We start from the raw sequence: 22,449 nt of genomic DNA on the forward strand, positions 1-22,449 counted from the left end.
GTGCTCCGCACAACATGCTAAGCTTTACTGAAAAATTCATCACTCCCAGGAAATGCATTCCACAGAAAATTACTTCATGAAGGGAGCTTTATCAACTTTACCTTAATCTGAACAGATGGCACGATACTATATCTACCACTACATCTTTCAACTCTCGTTCGATTCGCTTGTCGATCTTTCCCGCACCAAGCAAAATGCCATCGACAACCTAACGAGAAAACCCGTTCGCATGAATTTAATCTTTTACCTTTCAAACGTCATGCCGATGCATCGTAGCGTACCTTCAGATATGTCGCACCGGCTCATGTCAGCACATATCAACTTGAGGGACAGGGCAAGGAAGAAGAAAAAAAGCCACTTCGCTCTCGTACCGCTTTCACCATGGAACGGCGATCCTTCCGGTGGTGGAATGACCTCAAGCAGAAAGGCACATCATCTTCACTCTTTCGATACGGCACTGTGTGATGTGACAGTTCGAAGCCGGGATTGCACTAAAAGTGCACCGTGGCCTGTGGTGTGGTGCATGATCCGGGCCGTTGACCACATTTCCGCATGGTTTTTGCTCAACCACAATCGGTTTTGAGTTTAATTGGGTTGTGAAGAGAAAAGTGCGGATAAAACTCGTTTATGGATCCATTTTTTTTTTTTTTTTGGTGTAACTTTTAGCTTTGCAACTTTGTGACCTAAATGTCTATATTTAAATAACTTCGTCTTTCTTGAAGTGATAGGAAGTGATATTAAATTAACAAAGTCACTAATTCAATTGGGTAGAATATTGTAACAGCATATTATTAAACTATAATTTTGGAACTTATTTAAAGAACATGAAATATTCTTTACTTTACACGTTTGATTGGTCGTACATAAAATTATCGTTTTTATAATGATCAACATAAAATTGTCGTTTCTTTTCTCAAAGAACTTTACAATAAATCAAACTGTCTGAGCAGTTTTTTAAAATTATTTTTCATTTTGTTTCCCAAACACCCTTCAGAAACATTTTTATGTCACGATCGTGTGCCAAACATGCTTGGCACACCTTGCGAAGAAGAGCAAAAGCTGCATTACTATCACCTTTTACTACCAACAGCTACTATCAGCCGTTTGCCCACCTAACTCCGCCACCAAACTCACGGTTGGCTGAATCGATATTTATTATGTTTTATTGATGTCAGCTGCTCACAGCCGCACAGGGTGCCATAAGCCCCTTTGTTGCCCAACGGACGCGGGTCGATTTGGTCGGATTGTAGCAACAGCAGCAGCAGCAGCATCAGCCAATGCTCCGTGGCCTTTGGCACTATTAACCGTCGTTTTTTGCCCTTCCCTTTGCCACTTCCAAAAAAGCCAATAAACGACGTTTCTCGTCATCGAAGGTTCACCTTGCAAGGAAGATGAAGCGGCAGCGCAACGACGGAACAAAATAAAACACAAACACATCGATCCACACAAAGGGTACCCGCGTTGTGCACGTTGGACCACCGAAGACATCGTGCAACAAATCTGCACCAAACCCATTGCAGCATTGTAAAGGGAGTAAAGGGCAGGGGGGGCTGCTGAATGCTCCGAAGGGAATCGCGTGTAATGTAATGCGGCACCACCAACTTGGCACCAACTCACAATCGCAACCAGAACTTCAGCGTCATTCTTATCAATTTCCTTCGCCGGGAGCGTTGCTTTCCGTTCGCCGTTCTGACGGGACGGGGTTGGAGGGCCAGGTGTGTAATGAAGCTTTTCGAGGTGGATTTTCTTTTTTGTTCGGACGCTTTTGTTGTGGTTTGTGAGCGTCAGCGTACAATGGCGCAAAGAATGTTACGTGAAATAGGTGGGACAAACGATCGATGGACGCTACAAAAGACAGATAGTGCCATCTGCCAAATAAACAAAAAAAAACTTACTACCACCGCCGATGACAAACAAAACCAATCAAAGCGAACCCCGAACACAGGTGACACAGCGATCCTTGGGCGGTTTAATATGTTTCCACGGTTGGCAGGGCAAAGCAAGTAAACTTGACGCTACAAACAAATATGCTAGCTCCTCCCGCCCACTGCGCCGTTTTTCGGTACAATATTTGAAGCAAATCGTTAAATATATGCTAAATCGAACCAGTTGCCAGTGCTGTGTTTGTGTTTCCTTTGTAGCTGTGCTGTTGATTGTTTCTTTGTGTTGCGCCGTGTTTCGACCCGCCGAGGGAAAAGCTTTTATGGGTGTGATTTTGATCCGATTCGCCTGGAGCACAGAAGGTGCATGCATGCTGCACGATATGCGGCTTACTGCAAGGCACATGCATTATGGAGTGCAGCTGGCACCGTTCGTGACGCTCGTGGATGCATTGTTTAACGGGCACTTGCGTTGGAACATGCAAATAGGAGTAAACATGAACCGTGGTTTTATTGTTGCACGATGTCGCTAATGCGCTTTGAACCCGCGATTGACTGGGGAATCGATTCTAATGCGCCAATCTTTATTGTTGCAGTAACGATACATGTTGGAGAGTGATTAAAAAAATCGTTACTGTCAAAATAATCAATTGCTGCATTAAAAAAATAAACAAACAAAAATAAAAAAAGTATCAAATAATGAAACACATTTTAAGTGGAAATGAATCAAAGTGTTCTACATTGATAAAAAAGCAATTCTATTACTTGGTTTTTACTTTTTTTCATTTCTAGTATTGTGTGCTTAGCCACATATCTTCATTCCTTCATTATGTTTTAAGTTCTATCCTCAACTCAATCGTTGTTTTTTTTTCTTCACTTTCAACATTTCTGCTTTTTCACGTTACCAAGCTTACTTTCAATCCGCCTTTTTAATGTTGTGCTTGTTTTCTTCAATGACTTTCTTCACTTTAGAAACGTTTCCGTTTTAGTTTACAGTTCAAGCAATTGATAAAACAAAACGCTTTTACAAACACACACGCACACATTTTCTTCCTCCTTTTCTGCTAGAAATAAGAAACTTTTGAAACCGCATTCGTTTCCTCTAGCCGTAATGCTAAGCCAAACATAGATGAATAGAAAGAAGAAGAAAACACATTCCTCAGCTTTTATATACCTTCCATCGGCTGCCAAATTGTCTCGATAGTAGCGTTTGTCCGAAAAAAACCCGTGCCAAAATACGCAACCAAAACCGCACTCGATTAGCGACACACACATACACACACAATTGACGGTTAATCGCCCGAGTGATCGAAACAAATCGCCAATCAATATGCACACACACACACAAACACCAACTCCGCTTGCTTCCACTATCATTTGACCGCGTTAAACAGCCCTCCGCTCCCCCGCTCTCCCCATGTTGCAACCAGTAGCGAAACAAAGTTATCGTTCCGTTACCAAACTTTGGTTGCTTCTCCCTACTCTTGTGCCGCTAACTGTGCGGCACTCATCCATATAACTCCCCCGTTCCCATGTCGTTTTTTCCGTTCTTATTTTCGCTCTTTTCCCTGCCAACTTATTCCTTACTCCCCAAAAATAGGAAAACAAAAACCATCTTCTCCTCTGCCTCCCCCCCCCCCTATCGCCATCAAAACAACCGACCCCGTTACGGCGAACCGTGTTGTACCGTGTTGTATTGTGTATTGTTTTTAGTATCAACCAATTTGTGTAATGTCATTTTCCAGCGTCTTCCAGCTGTCCTAAGCAGGATCGGAATAATTCTCGCTAGTCCCCTGGTAAGCTATCTTATTTATTCAACCAAATCATCTACTTAACCGAAACCCTCTCCCCTCCCCCCGCCACCCTCGAAAATCGCCTCTTTCCCTTCTCCCAAAACGCCCGCCGACCCTCCACCATTGTTTATCCATCCAAAGCCAAAGCCTGACCAGAGCCGTCAGGCTCAACATTTGAATCCTTCATTCTGTTTTGTGTTTTGGTTTGAGTTTTGAGTTCTTTCCTCCCTTTTTTCCCCCTTCTATCTAAGCCTCCTTAGGGTCTGTCCCTTTGCTCTCTGTCTCTCTTTCTTATCACGACTATAAGCTAGTGCAAATGAAAGAGCAAAGCTAACCCCGAGTGCATTCGCTGCTCCCCTCCATTGCAGCCTAGTGGCTGGCGCTTTTTACTATGAAACCCCTCCATGCTTCAACTGAGCCACGCTGCTCGAAACCTTCTGCTCTGTACTAAATGCTGACGTTTTTTGGTGCTCTTGATGTGTGCTAAGCGCTGTCCTGCTACTGCTGCCTGATGCTGCTGATGGTGCTGATAGAGCGACCAAATCTGTCTGGCCTCCTTCTTCCACCTGTGCTCCCTTTTCTCGATTCCAGCTGTACAGTCTTGTTTCTGCTGCTACTGTTTGAGTTTCAATGGATTTAGGCGGCTTTGTTCCACTCCACGATAAATGGGAATGTGCTCTATCTCTAGTCGGCTGTTCAATTTCCCCGCCAATATTGACCACCACTTTACTTAGCGTTTTGTTTAATGCTTCAACTTTTGTTAGAAACATAGAAAAAATCGACCCACAATACACCGAATGGTGTTGTGCAGGCTTTTGCAACAGGAACATGGAACAGTAATTAGGAGGAATTTAAGGGCCACGTTGTACACGTTGTACTGCAGATTTTTTATCACTTACTATAAAGTAGCTCATGTAGAGTTCTGTCGATAAATTGATTTTTTTACTATCACCTTTGCTTTAGTAAGAAATACTTGTACTATTACACCACAGAAGCATACACTATTAAAAAGGCGTTAAATTTTTTGAATCCATTTCAATTCTTCTATTGTATTTCCCGAGTTTGAAAATACACTCGTTTTTCTCATTTTTCTCTCTCTTACTTCTCTTTCTTTTTTCTCTTCTTCTTCTTCTCTTCCTTCTGTCTGCTATAATTAACGTCATTTAATTTAAAAAAAAATTACCAAATTTTAAATTGATAAATAATTGCTAAAAACAAATGTTTAAATTAACGTAAATCTTCCTAACGGCACGATTCTAACAAAAATGCTGAAACCACACCAAAACCAACCCTTTAAACTTTAACCTTGATGAACCTTTAATTGAATGATGCATTGGAACAAAATGCCAATATCATGCCACGTGCCGTGTTTTCAATCTCTTGCTGCCCGCGTCCAGTCATCGAGACTGCTTCCGGTAATTTCAGTAAACCGTTTTACAGTAGTCAAATCCAGCTAGCTGTTTTTCGTATCACTGTTTCCTTTTTCTGTTGCTCTCTTTACGCAACGGCCGTTTGAGGGAAGAAATGCTGTCATGTTGAGTTAAGCCAGTGCCAGAAAGTGGCACCATCACGCGCCTATTGCTATCGCTGCCGTTCTATATTTTTCATTTCCTTTTGCTATACCCTTCGTTGCGCTCTCTTTCTGGCTCTCTATTTCTCTCCCTCTTTATCTATTTCCTCCTTTCTTTATCTCTTGTGCTCTTACTGTCCCTGTCGGGACATTCGTTTGATTGTGTTGTTTGTTTTCTGTTGTTGGTTGATGCTTCTCTGTGTCTTCGTTCGTTCATGTGGTCCTCGCGCGTAGATTGCGTTTTCGTGTTGGCCTTGTGTTGTAGTGTGCAACTTTTGTCTGTCATTAGTTATGTTACAACGTACAACACATATGTTAAAGCAAACCATTAATTAAAAAAAGACCTTAAAGCATTAAAAGCATTTAAAATATAAGGAAAACATTATTTTTAACAAATCGTTTCCATGTGCGTATAACAACCAAGCATTAGACATACAAATATTTGTCAATATTTTGACTTTGTTTCCTAGTGGGTTTGTTGACTGAAAATAATAACATGCTATCAGTATGATAACTATGTAGTATGTAGTGGCTTTGTTCGATTCAAACGCTTCTCAGTTAGTAACAATTAGCTGTTAGTTGCTATTTTAGAAGGAATAGCCTTCACTGCAAGTGGAATATAGTGTTCGCTCATCAACCTTGTTAGTCGAGTTGATACTGGTTTTAGATACATTTTTACTTGAAATGCTGTTTTTGTCCTAGAATAGACTTACTTTTTACATACATCAATATTGGGTACATCTGTATTTCATCGAAATCACCTTATAAAATCATTCCCAACATCCATGTTAACCAACACATAAGTACTTATGCAAAACGAGTTTATTGTTTCTGTTTTGAAGCATAACACAAAACATTTCATGGGTTGAAGAATTCGTGACGTTCAGATCATTGTTGCATCTCATTAGTTTTATTGTACATATCAGGTACATTTCGCCTTTTTTCCTCTACGATATGATACAACAGTGTAAACTATAGTGACATTTTTAACAACTCACATTAACGCACGTCCTGTATCACACTTTTATGCCGACGATCGATACCCTCTTCGAGTACAATGTTCAGCACAAAACGGCGGTTTTGTTTGCTGTTTGTCTGCCCTTTAACCCACACAACATAACGCTAGTTCCAATCTAACTTCCAATCGAACAACCACTTACCAACGCGGTGTAATATTCATCACACCTCGGGGCAAGTGTGCCTCGAATCATCCAACCAACCACCGACCACCGAAACCCGGGTGCACCACACCATACTGCCGGAGGCGTACACTAACGAGCTAGCCACACACTAACCCGCCTGCCCCGCCTCCGTACCTCTGTCGCGTAACTCTGTCAGTGTAAAGTGTGTAAAGTTTTAACCTCGAACTTCGAAACCTTGTCTAAACCGAGCAGGAAACAATTGACCGCGAGTTTCACACCGCCATTGCCGCGGAGAAGACAACTCCGGCCACCGCTGCCAGTGTTGCCGCTGCCACCGCCGGTCGGCTCGCTCAAACGCCACCGCATCGCACTGTAGCGCCAGCAGCCACGGTCCCCCCGCTAGCCACAGCGCCCATCGCCGCGCCCATCGCTTCGGCCGCGCCGGCCGCCGCTGTGCTGCTGTGCGAGGAAGGACTTGCCACCGATGCGTCGTCCGCCATCGGGCCCGGTCTGACCCGGCGCCGTCCCACGGTCGAGACGAAGCTTAACGAGGCCGGGCTCATGGAAACGAGCTTTGTAAGTTGAACCGACAGGGGAGGGAAGAGTGGAAGGTTTTTTTTCCGATGCCGCAATCTCTGAGTGTCTCCCGCGCAAGCCACGAACCAGACTCGCAAAAGCGGGAGCCACCGGTCCGGGAACACCCGTGGCCTTTTTTGTGTTTGTTTGTTTCGCTAAGCTGCATTCTGCCGTGGTGTGTGTGTGTGTGTATGTGTGGTGTGTCGTGCTGTGTGACTAACTCTGGTGCTGGGGTTTTATGCTAATCCATTTATGCTGTGCTCTGCCCGGTTACTGCTCACGGGATGCCGTTACTGCTGATGAAAAATTCATAGCCATGTTGTTATATGTGTGTGTTTGTGTGTATGTTTCAAATGGGCTTCACATCGTCTGTGTTTGTGCGTGTTTATGTGTTAGTTGAATGGTTTTGCACTCGCCAAATCACTAACCAATGATGCTCGCCTGCAGGAAAAAAAGGGATTCGCTTGTGCCACGGGGCTGTACCGATTGCAGCGAATGGATTCTTTCTACATCGATGCACTTCGATCGATCGACTGATACGGTGATTGGGGTCTAACTTTGTGAGGCCAAAAACAACGCCATGCTGGTTTTGCATTATGCATTGGGTTTTGTGGTTTTTAGTGCTGTATGCGGCTAGCATCCATCACAGCAGTGGGAAATGGAATTTAAATGTAAATTATGTATTGCTCAACTGGTTTGGCTTGAACAATGTACAAACAAACCGTTTTTTTTTTATAATGAAATTTTACTAAAGCAGGAAATTCTTTGAATTAAAATGTTATACAGCTATTGAAAAATCGTCAACGAGTGTTTTGCAGTGTGCGCCTAAATGTAGGCAATTTTCAAACACGATCTGTATGTAATGCATTCAACCAACCAACCAGCACATAGATTATTTTACACATATATTTTTAATTCTTTGTTCGATTGTTATTTATAATGTGAGCTGTGATATTTCATCTACACATAGCAATTCAATGAATGTGCAAATTTGGAATTTTGAACAGAAACATACCCTATTATATTCAACGCGTAAATTTCAACGCTCTTTTTCAAAACGAATTCTACCCTCCAATAATGAAATAACTTCGCAAATAAATTCTTCAAATAATTGCAAAGGTACATTCAACTTCTGATTTTCCCAGGAATAGTAGTAATTTCTACCAAGAATCGTTCCAAGGTATTTGCTGGAAGCATTTTCCCATAATCGAACTCCACTTTATCTTTGTTGTAACAGCTACGCATTGCAATGTCATCCCATTTGCAATGCAATACAGGCTCCCTCTCGTGCAAATCCCAACCCCAGATGCAATTTGCATTCGAGCCTGCTCCGCAACAACCATTCACAATTATCTTTAGCATTGCGAGTAGTGCAGTACTGCACCGGAAGCCACCGTGTTACCGTGAATGCCACCAAGCCCCCGAAACAAGCGCACCCGAATGCAACAGCTCGCCTTAAATCAGCCCAGCCCAGCCTTATATGCTTTGGCGTCCTGCCACAAACCCCAGGCCCAGTGCCGGTTCATTTACTAACAACTGCTGGTTGTTGATGATACTGGTCTATCGGGTTTGCTGCACTGCCTCGTGGTACACTGACGAGCCTAACCACGAGTGCGCCCGTTCGCTGAAAGCCTCTTGCAATCAACGCCCTTTCAAAGGGGTGAAATTATCGGCCCAGACCCCGAAGCCCGGAAGTGAGCTTGTTCAGCTCACCTTTGCAAATGATTTGCCCGTGCCACCGGTAGCCCATGTGTTTGCCTGTTTATGCTCATCCTAGTTTATGTTTCAGGCTTGCCGGCACAGGCCAAGCAGGCCCAAGCACAAGGATATTGAATGGGCGCCGGGTTTTGGAAAATATGATCGGATCGAGTTGATTATAGAATTTTCGGCTTGCGCCCATTGTTTCTTGTTTCTATTGTAGCTTTCAACAAGGCTACGGAAAAGCAGTACCGAATGGTTCGGGAAATTGAGGGAAGTTTTCTGTTGCGGAACCGTTTTCGGTACATTCGGTCAATCTAACGCTTCCTTCTATTTTCCACGTTCCAACCAAAACAATCGTTCATCATCTTTATTGGTGCTGGCAGTGGAGTTTTCCTTCTGCGCTACCTTTCCCCATACATTTCTTACCCTTACTCCCAGCTAACGACATTGCTTACAAACTTTGATGATTACCGCTTTTCGTAACGACGAGCGGCATTCGAGCCAGCACAGCTCCGCGGGGCAACAATCTTGTACGGACCGGATTTGGTGACAAGGTTACGGCGCTCGGGCCAAAGCACATTAATCATATGCTGTGAGCGGTGAGCGAATGGAAGGCTTTTGGAAGGTGGCATTAAATTAAATTCTTTAAAGCACAATAAACCTAATCAGAAACCGTTCAAGGTTGCTTCGAAGAGGGTACGTACAGTGAAGGACTTGCGTTATTTATCAACTAGATTTTTTCCTAACAGTTACTTTTTAAACGGGATGAAGGTTTTCTTTTTGCTTCAAACAGTAATTACCCAAACTTGGTTTTACGCAAACTTTTGAAGTATATTTTTCGAAACATTATTCTTTTTTAATATCCAATCAAGTGCCACGTACCCGCTTTGTACATACATTGTAGCTTGTATCTAATTTTATCAGCATTACGTGTAAGCTTTCGAAAGCTCTCGGCGCCTGTGGCGTGAAGGACGATAAGCTTTCTTCCATTTTACACCCATCGCAATCTCGCAGAAAGTGAAGCGTTTGGTGCAATTTCCCACTCCCATTTTTTCCTCCTTCCTTGCGTTGTTTTTGGTTCTTCCTGCTTTATTAGCCGGACCAGTAAACCGTACCATCGCTTTCCAGGGATTTGTCCCGCTTGCTGGTCCGAACACCGAACGCTGTACGCTTATGGCTTCGTGCGTTGCATACAACGTACCTGTGTCTTTTTTTCTTGTTTTTTTGAGTACGATGGTTGATGGATAGTTAGCTAATTGCATTTCGGTAATGAGTGGACTGAACCGGTCCATTGTTTTCTCCTTCAACGGTGTGCAAAATTGCGAGGAACAAAATCATTCTTCATCGCTTTTTTCCATTCCTTGTACTCGTTCCTCGTCACCTCGTTCTCCCCTGTTCCCGTCCCCACTCATTTCCACGGTGTGTTCTTTTCCTGCAGTCGTTTTACCATGTGCACCCATACACCCATAATCTAGCCAAAGGTAGAAGAGCGTTCTTGCACGTCACTTACCGCTGGTAAAACAGTATGACCGGCGAGGATACATCGAGCGGTTGAGCTTTTGTACTAAAGTGTGCTGGCGACGCCTAGATGTATGCAATCGCGATACACCGCAAGCGCTGCTGAAGGATTTAGAACTTTAGAGTATTTTATGGAAATCGATTGATTAAATTACGTGCTCTCCCTTGTTTTTTTTCGAAAATTTCCCAACACATAAAGGTGTCACAGCATAACAAGGCAACATGTATCCTCGCCCTCGTATGCCGCCCCTGTCACTAGTGTTGTCACCCGTGTGGCCTTTACATGTGTCCCATCTCTGTCGAGCGCTGCCTCTGTCCGCGTCCTAGCACTACTGAGCCTGTGTAATAATTAGTTTCATGTTTTATTCTCTTCCTGCTACCCCTCCCCGAACTAACAACTCCAACACCTTTCGACGTGTACGTGTACGTGTGTATGTACCTATTCTGGCTGTCGTTTCTTTTTCAATGTTGAAAATTAAACCAACACCGCAAAAAAAAACTACAACACCTTTCGTCTTCCACACACACACACACACACACATACACACAATCTTCCACGCCATCGCTCTCGTCCCTGTCTGGCCGAAACTGTCAACTTATTCACCCTTCACGCGTCCCCGTAAACTCCGGGCTGTACGATCGCACCACGATCACCTTGTGTGGACAAACTAACCTCCAAACCTCACCCTTGCCGCTCTATCTCTTCTCATCTCCGTCATCATTTCGCGTGGAAATGCCTTACTCCTATCGTAGCCGGTAAGTGTGTCCTGTTATCCACCCGAAACGCAAACCTACAGCCCAATTGCAGAATTAAAGACTTTACCTTATCCCCACAAACTCACACACACAAACACACACACCAGCACGACCTGACATGTTGCTACGTTCACTGACAACGACCACCGTTTTCCGACCACCTTCCGTACTTTCGGTACAAGAGATGCCGATAAAGCAACGAACCACTCCTACGAGAACGAGATAACACACGAAACGAAGCGAGAATGAACATTAAGATAACATTTGCCAATCCATTTAAAGATGAGAGCGGGAGGGTGGAGGAGGTTGTAGACAAGGGGTTTGTACTACCAATCGCTTCACACTCCACCGTGTCCTCTCGAGGCATGGTTCTTTTGCCCCAAACTGGAACATGCTGCTGCTGGTTCTGCTGCTGCATGTTGCTAGCATAATTGAAATACCGTCAACGAATGAATGATTACCCAGCTCTCTCTCGCTCAACGGCCTTTCGCCCTCCCTGAGGGTGGTGAATGGTGGCAATTTTATATTCCATGTGCACCTTACCTCAGCAAGGAGTGCATTGTACCTAACATTGGAAACGGTTCACACCTCCCAAGAGAAATGGCGAGCGAATGGATGGTCGAACAGAAGGAGGAGGTCATGCACCATCCAACCGTACTTCGCCCCAATCAAAATGGGTGACAATTTTAGCATGCCACTAGAATATGTAATTTATGGACGGGCCGGGGGGCGAGCTTTTATATCTTCTCATCCTTCGTCCGATGAGACACAACGCAAGCAACTTACTAATGGTCCGTCGCTCTTCGGTCGGTTCGTTAGCTGTTGTCGTGGTAAGCGGTTGAACTCTTGCACCAGACGATGGTGATAATCAAATCGTTCGTAAAGTGCTTCAGGAAGATGCTAAGATGGTATTGTTTATGTTTTACTTTTCATATTAAACTAACCTCTCGAGCCCAGAATGAGATTTTAAGTGCGCCCTGTGAGCTTAACAAGGAAATAACTGTGAATATACTAACACCTCAAACTTAATACACAGGACACGCTTACCCTAGACTGAATTTCTACATTTTCTTTATGTTTGTGTGTACTGTTTATGTTATGTTATTCAGTTTTCAGTTTGCAAAATTTAAACCTAGACCGTCGATAATAATTAGAACATAGTGCGCACCCTTGCTCCAAGAATGTACTCCGTGCACGTGCTCCACGATTAATGTTATCCTCTAGTAAATCGTTCCCTCCTATTCTTTCTCTCTATCTGTATCTCTCTGTCCCCTTGACAATGTTGTGTTGCCTACTTCTAGCATTCTATATACCATTTGTCAACTGGGAAACTAGTTTCCAGTTCGCTGTTTCTATACACACTTGATGAGACCTTCGACTTTCTAGAACTGTACTATAATTCGCATTTTTCTAGAACTCTGCTTCTCCCGAACGCTTTGCCGAGACACGTGTGAATAATTTGCTTCAACCAAAGGCAACAACTAGTGTTGTATGTGTGCCGACCATTTGTATCTAGCGTCCTAGAGTTTGTGAATATCTGTGCGTGCGTGTATGATTTGTAGTGTTTTCTTTTGAAGAGCCTTCCGATTACTTGGCATTTTCTTAACTCAAAAACCCCTTTTTGTGTCACAGAGTGAAGCTGTTTTGTGTGCAAACACCTTAAATGGTTAACTGAACCTTTCCTTGTGATTTGTAACATGCAAAACACAATCCCCACACGATCCATCCGATTTTCTGCAAATGTTGCTTCCCTCTCTATCTATCTTTCCTTTCGTGTGCATTTCGCACTGTGCACGATCGTCCCGCGTGCCGGTTATACCCTTCTTGCTCTTTGATAAACGCACAGTCACAAGCCCACCAGCCGACTTTTGGATCAATCCCACTGAAAAAAATACTATCTACCCCGGTGACTTATTGAAATCATCTTATCGTTTTATGTTCCGTTCTTTTTACAATCTTTTCGTTTGACTGTTTGATGCCCTAATCCGTTTGAACTTTATGCACTTTTGTTGGATCTGTTTCTTGTTTCTTGTATTGGTTCTCTACTACGCTGCCAAACTTATATTACTCGCATTCGAACGTGCAGTTTACTCTTTACTTCTCCTGCTGCATCAATCCCTGCCCGTGCAACCCACTAATGATGTTCCCTTTGACAGGGTGTGAAGAAGCGGGAATCCGGTGGACCGAACGAGATCGTCGCGTGTACCAGTTGTGCGGGCGGTACCAGCCCCTGCACACACTCCGCGAACAATGGCTGTGCAACAGAGGTGAGCAGTAGTGTGATGTTGACACGATTTCCACGGTTTTAAAGATTCAGGGTTATCCAGGTGTTCTGATAGCTGCGGGACACTTTCTCTGGCTTTTTCTTATTTTGAAATTAGCTCAATGTAAAGGAAATTGGACTTTATAGCACGCTTGTTGGACAAATCTAATAGGAATTTCCAAGAAGCCTTTCTAAAAGGAGTGCTATAGAGTCAATTTTCCATCATATGATCATATGAGTTCACTTCCCATAAAAAAGGGTCAAGGAAGTGTTCCACAACTATGACAATCCCTGAAAACCCTGTCATCGTATTTAATTTACCAGTATTTTATTAGTACAAATAGCAAGCGCCTAAAAGTATGCAATGCGCTTCACACAAAATTAAAGCTATTGAAAAATTATCATATATGGTTGAAAAAACAATATTATTTCTGTCTACATTACTATTTTAATTAATATTTTTAAAAAATAGTACAAAAATAAGGATTTTTATTACTCTTATTTATACACATATAATTGATTTTATCAATCGGTCAATCTAATATTAGAATTATTTCCTTATGGACACACTTGGATAATCCACCTCAATTCTCATCCAACTCTTTCGCGTTTTCTTTCTTTTAATCCCTGCAAACCCCTACTCCGCGCGGAACAGACGTGCTTCGTGCAAGTGCGCAAAAAGGAACCGCCGCATCCAATACGCGTCGCGAAGACGATCGACGTGATCGCGCGCATCACCTTCCCGTCGGCGTACGCCGTCTTTCTGATATTTTTCTTCATCCACTACAAGGGATTCTCCTAGAATACGATCCAGAAGTCACTCATCCACAAGATCTACACCAACAACCTGCTGTAACGGTGGGCGGTCCGATGTGCGAAAGGTGCGCGGTTCCGGGGATTGTCGCATTGTTTCTACCGCGGGTCGTTTGTTGGCAACGAAGAGTATGTGCGATGTGTGAGCGAAGTTCGCAACCAGGTTTTGCGAATCCCGATCAACGATACAGGGTTGACCAGCCCAACAAAGAACTGGCCACGTGTATTATAATAATCATCATCTTTGCCCATTCGAAGAGATGATTGTTACAATTATGTGGCCAGTTGTTTATTGAGTGGGTACACGCTGTACAATTACACACTGACATAAACACAAACATGCACACACACAGACAGCATCACACACACGCATTCACACGTATCATAAGATATATACATTACACGCAGTCGGACTCGCTCTCTGCTTTGCGCCTCTACACACACACACACATCTCACTTCGGGCTTGCGTAAAACCGAGCCGAGGGCTAGTGTACGGAAAATGCTGAACCGAATGCATCGATCGTTCCTACAGAAACCAAAACTCGAATGCCTCGAAACTCTCGCATGTTTTAACCAAACAGACAGAAGGCTCTCGCTTCTCATGAGTTTTTATTTGCTTCGGAGCCATTCAAAGAGCGCTAAACCGATAACCCCCCTTTTCATCTGTACCCATCTCGCCACATCAAGGCTCACGAATAGTACACACACACACAAAACAAAGGATGGCTAAATCAAACCTACAGATACTGCCTTTTTTCACATAATGATAACGTAAATGCATAGCCCAGTGGCATCGAGATGCTCGAGAGACGAGGTTCCATTGATTTGTGATACGAGTAAAAAATGGGACAATTTCAATTAGAACCGCAAAGAGAACAAAAACACCCAAACCCCTTAAATCGCAACCACAACAGATGTGGCATCTCTCACACGCGGCTGCAAAAGCCATAAGCGTTTTAATTAAACGCAAACTGTACAGAGCGTTTATTCCAGCTGCAACTCATTTCCTTTCGTTTACACTAGCTAACGTAAAGGAAGTAAACCGTCACATTAAACGACCACCCCTTGATCCAACGAAGAAACATAGCAGTAGAAGAGATACTATTTTGGTGAAAGTTTGCGAACAAAAACCCACAAAATAGAAGCGAAATAGAGTCAAAGTTTAATATAATACACGAGCACAAATAATGGTGATGGCACTGGTTTGCTTGCGCAGAATGGTTGCGTACGAACAGCAAGACAGCTCAGCCGTAGAACGTTTCAAAGCGAAATCATCTATAAAGTAAGAAGAGAACACACACACACACATTTTGCAATGGGAAATAAAATTGCGCGATACGCTTCCGGTGGTGTGCAAGCAGGTGGAAGCTTGCCGCAGTGCGAATGAAGAAATGCCAATAGCAATATCAATGGAAGTACCAACTAAAGAAAGCAAACCAATTATTACCAACACAGATGAACATCCTCAAACACACACACACACACACACACACACTCCAACACACAAAACAATCACACTAAATCAATAGCGTAACAGAACGGAGAAGCTGTGTAATTCAATTCATTCAATTTATGCCTAGAAAAACAGAGAAATACAGACGAGAGAGCGACAAGATTAGACAAGTAAGGGTTGGCTTATAATGTAGCAGTACCACATTTTACTACGTTTCTATCGAGAAGGTGCTTATTAACTGAAAATACAAATCTAAACTCACAGACACTACTCACACACGACTAAAGCGTACCCAAAGTTCCTTGCTGAAAGCTTACGACCAACCACCCAGAAACAAGAGAAGGAGGAAAAACACCTACTACACCGACTCATACTCACTTACTTAAAGGGTTTCCTTTTTGAATGTGGCTTTAAAAAAACAAGAGAAGGAAAGAGAAATAGGGCTGCGATTTAAATTGTCGGTTTCTTCTGTTCAATTCTGCTAGAGAAGAAAGATCTTAAAAGCGAAGAACTGTAATAAATAGCCTTGCCCCCCACGCCGAATGCCACAATGCATGAAGGGCAGTTCTGTGATCTCGCTGACCAGATGGATACGTTTTTTTGCTAGTGTTTTCATTTTGATACGATGCAAAAACCAGCCCACATTTTGCTAGTTTGTGCTATACTTTCTGCCAACAAAAGCTTGTTCTGTTTTTGCTGTGATAAGGAAGACCAATCAGCACCTTGCCGGCGAGCCTTTCAATTAGAAGGAAGCCCCGTTCTCTGAGCTCCTCTTCTAGTCGTGCTTAGCACAGCACACAACAAACGGAAAGCTTGCCTTGGATGTGCAAGCTACACAATTTGGACCAACGCTAGTTTAAGTCGCTCGTTTCCGCGCACCCGAGAAAGCCAACACACCATTAGATAGCACGAATTTCTTCAGCCTACGTTTGGGTTAGCTTTATAAATTATGCATAAATTGCGTATTGAAAATAAATCACTTTGGCCTTAACGAATGTAGCAAACACATCCATGCTTTATGATTTGTATTTTTGGATTGGCATAAAGTCGTAACGTTACACACAGTTTCGATGTCACTACTACTAGTAGCTAGCAAGAATAGTGGGGGGAAAGAAATCGTTCGTAAAGTACCAAAAAAAATCACTTACAAACATACACGTTAGCGAGCAATTTAGTCCGGTTTCGATTTGTACAGTGCGGCCACAGAAAGGACAAGCAATAAATGCTTATTGGCATTGGTCCCTTTCCACTTTTTTTCTCCGCAGAGCGGCTGGGAAGAGAAGAGAGCACAACACACGTTTGCCTACCAATTATCTACTTAATTGCATTGCACCTACACCACTGCTGATCCGTACTGTCGCCCAAACATCGATTAGAAAGTCTGATAGTAAATGACGAAGGTGGAATTGCAAAATTCCATTCAAACAGAAATGGAAACATGGCATGGTCACTCTTTAGCCACCGTTGTTAGCCTGTTCTTTTCTAGAAGGTACTAACTGAAAGCGCAAATAGAAAACTCACACAACACAACACTATTCCAGTTTGAAATGCCAATCTCAACCGCGACAGTCGTCCGGAAGGGATGTAGAGAAGGCAGAGAATAGGACAAACGAAACACAGATACAAAAAAACGAGACGCAGTCAAAGCGATTGAATCTATCTAATGAGGAAGACAGAAGAAAGTAACACACGCTGAAACCAAGTGCTTATTTTGCATCATTTGACATATCAAAACGTAGTGAAAGTGGATGAAGTCTAATGAGGAAAGCTAGTGAATTGGGAAGCAAAAAAGAAAAGGAGAGGATCAATCGGAAAACAAAACTCGAGAAACATAAACAAACGCATCTGATGCTGAGAAAGGTTAATATAATTAGCTAGCCAGGGAGGAGAATTAAAACTGTGAAAGTATATCACAAAACCAAGAAAAGAGAAGAGGGGAAGGAAAAAAAAACAACACACTAAACTACTACTACTGAACGCCACTCTAAAACAATCTATCGCTTGAATGCCTTTAAAAACTATCGTAAATAAATAGGAAAGTGGGTTACAACGTTACGAGATACGAAGGAATACGAAATGTCCCGTTAGTTGATGACTTTTGTTCAGTTTACCTAAGCTGTTAAGGGATAAGAGAGAAGGTACTGAAAGTACTTGCGCGATGATGTCTCATTTTCATTTCCAACTGCTCAACGAGAGTTTGTTAATCGTCCTGTTTTTTTTTTGTTTTCTTATACCTACCAATCTCCATCAATAACTGCTAGTGAACGTAACTATTCTAAACTAATTCTAAACACGCAGACGAAAACTCATACCATATAGTTTAGCAAAAAAAGGAAAAAGAGGGGCTGAGCACAGAGGGTAGGCAATCGTTTATATTCACCATTATGAATCGAGCCGCTTGCGCTCTCTGCGCTGGCTAACAAATTAGATGAAGCTTAAGTTAAGAAGCACCTCATCATGTTATAACTGCATCCAAACCAACCTTACTTTCCAGAAGCTAAGAACAGCCGAAAAGACATTAACGAATAGAGATGCTTAGTTAAAGTGAGGAAGAGCAGCGGAGAAGATTAAATAAAGAAGGAGACACGTAGACATAGAAGCTATTACATGCAATGCTGAAACTTTGCAGCTGAAAGTAAATAAAACAAAAAAAGCGAAAAAGAAAACCGAAAAGAAAACACTTACACACTCGAAAACCAATGTTTTGCAAAACAAACCAATTACTGTACGTATGTAAAAAGTATTTAAAGCGAACAGTGTTAGCTACAGTTTAAGCGCAGCCGTTTCGTGCCCGATGGCATACATTCATAGGTGGCATACTTATACAGACACACACACACACAAACATATAGAGTGTATTTTGTAAAGTTAATCATAAGTATGTAACACTCCTCTTCACACTACGCCACGTTACAGTCGCACAATATGACGTTCACATACACACTCCTTCACTCAACACCAACTACAGGTAACAACCTACACCATACTACTACCATCACTACACTACGAGATGAATTGTTGCTTTTTGGGGGATCGAATTAGTCTTAGTGTTAATTAATAATTGCCTAGAATTGTAATTGTTATTTTATTCAAAAACATATGTTTCCTCTTCTAAAGCAACTTTACTACATGTACGTGTGTGTATATGATCGTTTCATCTTGTCTCTTCTTTGCCACGTATCATACAAAACTGATCCAACGCTACCTTCTTTTGCCTTTTTCTCTCCATTTCGCTCTTTGAACACAAAGGACACACCATTCTCAGACACAACCCACTACACGTGCACTCACCTACTCAACACACAACCCACGTACACACTACTCCAAAAACTAAGTGACAAAACAAAACAAAACTACTACAAAAAATGAATCATGAAAACATCTGTACAAGCATACAAGGTTTAAATAATGAATATAATAAACGAAAAAAAAACTACAGCTCAGCTAAGATTGTGATTTACCAAAGACGATGACGCCGAGACGCCGCGAAGAATTGTAGCGTGTAAGCCCAATTTGTGCGTAGTGTGCGTAATGCTTCGTGCCGGTAAAGCCGTACGATGCATGCAATGCTCCCAAACAACAGCAACAGCAACCACAGCAGCAAAGAAAGTAAAACAAAACAAACTTAAAAACAAAAAAAAACAAAAACAAATGCGCTTTCAAACGAAAAGCAATTGACAAAGTGGCAAATTTTGTAGTGTGAAGCAGCTAAAAAGCTCGAACAACATTGCCCAGCCTCAAAGTTAAGTGAAATAGTTAAATTAATTGACGATCGAAATTAGAGAACGAAGGCAAAACATTGCCAAAATTCCGGAAACGTTTGCCGCTGCCTGCAATATTCGTTACAATTGGATTGGAATTAATAGTAATAGTAGTAACAATTGTGTAAAAGTGAACGATCGCGTTGCAAAAGGCTAATCAGAATGGCAAAAAACAGTACATAGAATCTCTTTTACTCTTTGTCCTTTTTTTTGAAGAGATAAAAAAGGTACACAACGCAAGCTAAAACGTAATTAAAAGCAAATTCTTCCGTCGTGTGGTGTACAATTTGCAAGCTTTACAATAGAAAGCTTGCGGTAAAGCAGTAAAAAGAATTGAAAACTTTTCCTCAGTGTTGTTGGCCCGGTTTGGTTTTTTATGTGTTTTGTTGCATGTTTCTTATGTTTCCCTTTTTCAACCTAGGAACAATGCAACACTCCCAACACACAATAAGCTGCTAACAAGTTTAAAGTTTATAAACGCAACGTAATTGCAGTACGATGGTAGAAAACACAAAAAAGCGCACGCGACATTGAGAGGCGGCTAAAGAATTAAGCAATTCAGGGTAAAGGTTTTATACGAAATTTAAACAAGCAACACAGAAAAAAAATCGTAAATGATTCACTTTGACAAGCAAAACAAAAAAATAAACAAACAAAACAAGCAAATTGTGCACATACTACAGCCATTTGTAAAAATTAAACACACTAAACTGACCCCGCTCAAGCTACGCAAAGTAATGGAAGCTAGCATGGAGAGATTTGTTCAGATAAACGTAGCGAAGTAGGCGCCGATCATCACGTTACGCTCCTTTAAGCCAGCGATCGAGTAAGCAGACAAAGGCGTAACGTAACAAAGCTAATGGAAATATGGGTCTTAAGTGTGCGAGGAATCACCTCCTTTCACACCATTCGATACGGCTCCACAGTGGAACGTGTATTTTTGTTTTTGTTCTTGTACATGAAACATTTCCAATTCCAACACACACATACACACACACATACACAAACAGCTCACTTTTTAATAGTTTAGTGCACAATTTAGTGCCCGTCAAACCAAAGCCACGATCGAAGGCAAAACGAAGAATTTCTTCAAAAAGGGGTGTTAAATAATTTACATTTAATTAAAAGAAAAACAAAAAAACACTCAAGCACACACCGGCACACACACACAAAAACAAAAATGAATATGTACTAACTACTAATAACGTTCGAACAATATGGGTAATAAGTAAGTGGCGTAGATGTGCGAAGCCGAAAGCGAAGCGCGCATCATCCAAAACGCTTGAACTGTTAGAGGGAACGGATGCGGGACGAAAGCAATCGAGGGCAGCAGAAAAGTAGCAGATCAGTTTATAATATACACACATACACACACATACTACAAAATAAGGGGAAAAGTTGCAATAGAGGAATACAGCTCGCTTCTAGGAAGAATAGTAAAAAAAAAAAATGGAAAGTGCAAAGGGCATCAAACAACGTGCTTCGTAAGAAATATAAAGCGTTAACGCATAATAAGAAGCAAGCAAAACGAACAAAAAAGAAACGGCTATGCTTGAAGTAAGAACACGTTACGAAACGAAAACGAAGAAAATCAACAAAAAAAACAAACAAAATGCAAATGCCAATAGTACAGCTTGGAAGTGCATGGTATCTTGCAAAGTGCACAAAGCCATACAATTGTAATTGTAACATAGAGCAAGACATAAAAAGAAAGGAACAAACTGCAAAAAGAAGGTCAACAAAAAGCATACAAAAGAAAACAACAAAACTGGCTATAAAGCGTACCGCGTGTACTAGCAAACGCAATTAGCGAGCAAAAGAAAGGACAAAAGAGTGCACCAGCACCACTAAACTTACACAAAAACTTATGGTTTTTTTGAGAGAAAAAAAGGAAAGAAAAGGAAACCGAAAACCGTCAGAATACCTACTATACTAGCGCCGCGCTATGATTGTGCTATAATTTTTTTATACATAAAACCTATACATACATATACATACACCTACTTATATCATAGTGCGAAATATGAGCTGTTGAAAGCAACAACCCAAACCCGTTCAGGCTGTCGAGTGGTTCAGTGTGAAGGAAGACAGACAGTGGAAGAGAATTGCAATTACACAGAAGTAAACCGATCCTAGAAGAGGGTAGAAGACCCCAAAAAGGGATAGAAAAGGATAAATGACTACAACACTAAACACAACCACACATAACACACACAGCCAGACAAAGGATACACACCAACAAACAAGTATGCAAATAATGGGTTTTGTACCGATTATGATGATCCGTTTGAACCGTTCAAGTAATTTCTGCACATAAAATCCAACAAACTGTTTTTATTCTAATTCTTACACTTCATCCCGTTTCTTACATTCTTATTACATGTCTGATGCACATGAGTTGTGCTTTTCTAACTACTTTTAATCGCTTGGTGCCGTAAACCCTCAAACTGCGTACTTTTTGTATAAGATTTAATAACACCACTGCTAACCCACAGCAACACGAACACACAAACAACCTGCAAGCAGACAACACAAAAATGAAACCAAAACAAGAAGAACAAAAAAAAACTACCCCAAAACCGACCATAAAACTATTTAACAGAACAACAACTACTACAAAACGTTACCACAATCAGTTTTCAATCGTCCGCAGCCGAACTACTGTTGATTATTTGATAAGTTTTAGCAGCTTGAACTTGTACTGCAACTTTTACTATATTTATCACAAAAAGAAACAGCAAAAAGGAGAATAAATGAAGAAAAACAGTGGAACACTGTCAAGTGAAAGAGGAAAAATAGAAGAAAGTTAAGAAAAAAAATGCATAAAACCGTGTAAAGATAGCAAATAAGAACGCATTGCGTGCGTGAGTGTGTGTGTGAGTGTGAAAGAAAAAGTGAATGGTGTGGAAAGGGGGAAGAATTTGTAACAAAACAAAGAAAATGAGAAAACGGTATCGATAGCAATTGCAAAGCAGTTAAAAACTAATGCAAAAGCGACTTAAATATAGTTCAGTCGTAGTTTAGGCACTGTAGGGCGAGCAGCAGGAAACCAATGCACAGAAAATGCAAATCGCTCGTCGAATAACAGCAAAACAAACACACATACAAACAAACAAAACTGGACAACCTAAGTAAGAAAGATCCGAAGACGTTTCAATGCAATTTAACTTCGCACGGTGCATTGGCAGGGCAAATAAAATGAGTAAAGCAAGAACACTAGGG

General features: G+C 41.8%; 1 protein-coding gene across 18 annotated transcripts in view; it reads left to right on the top strand.

Moving 5' to 3' along the window:
• LOC120961697 (glutamate-gated chloride channel) overlaps window positions 1-22,177 on the top strand; it is a 116,734-nt gene extending 94,557 nt beyond the window's left edge. For 13 of the 18 annotated variants that reach the window (XM_040385652.2, XM_040385655.2, XM_040385650.2 and 10 more), the window contains 4 exons: window positions 3,626-3,676; window positions 6,638-6,961; window positions 13,093-13,203; window positions 13,855-22,177. In XM_040385652.2, coding sequence (XP_040241586.2) covers window positions 3,626-3,676; window positions 6,638-6,961; window positions 13,093-13,203; window positions 13,855-14,001 — 633 coding nt within the window. In that variant the 3' untranslated portion in view covers window positions 14,002-22,177. The remainder of the gene's footprint in view (window positions 1-3,625; window positions 3,677-6,637; window positions 6,962-13,092; window positions 13,204-13,854) is intronic. The other 5 variants (XM_040385667.2, XM_040385675.2, XM_049607589.1 and 2 more) reach the window with 3 other exon arrangements.
• Window positions 22,178-22,449: the final 272 nt, after the last annotated feature.

This window comes from Anopheles coluzzii, chromosome 2, assembly GCF_943734685.1.
Source record: "Anopheles coluzzii chromosome 2, AcolN3, whole genome shotgun sequence".
Taxonomy (NCBI): domain Eukaryota; kingdom Metazoa; phylum Arthropoda; class Insecta; order Diptera; family Culicidae; genus Anopheles; species Anopheles coluzzii.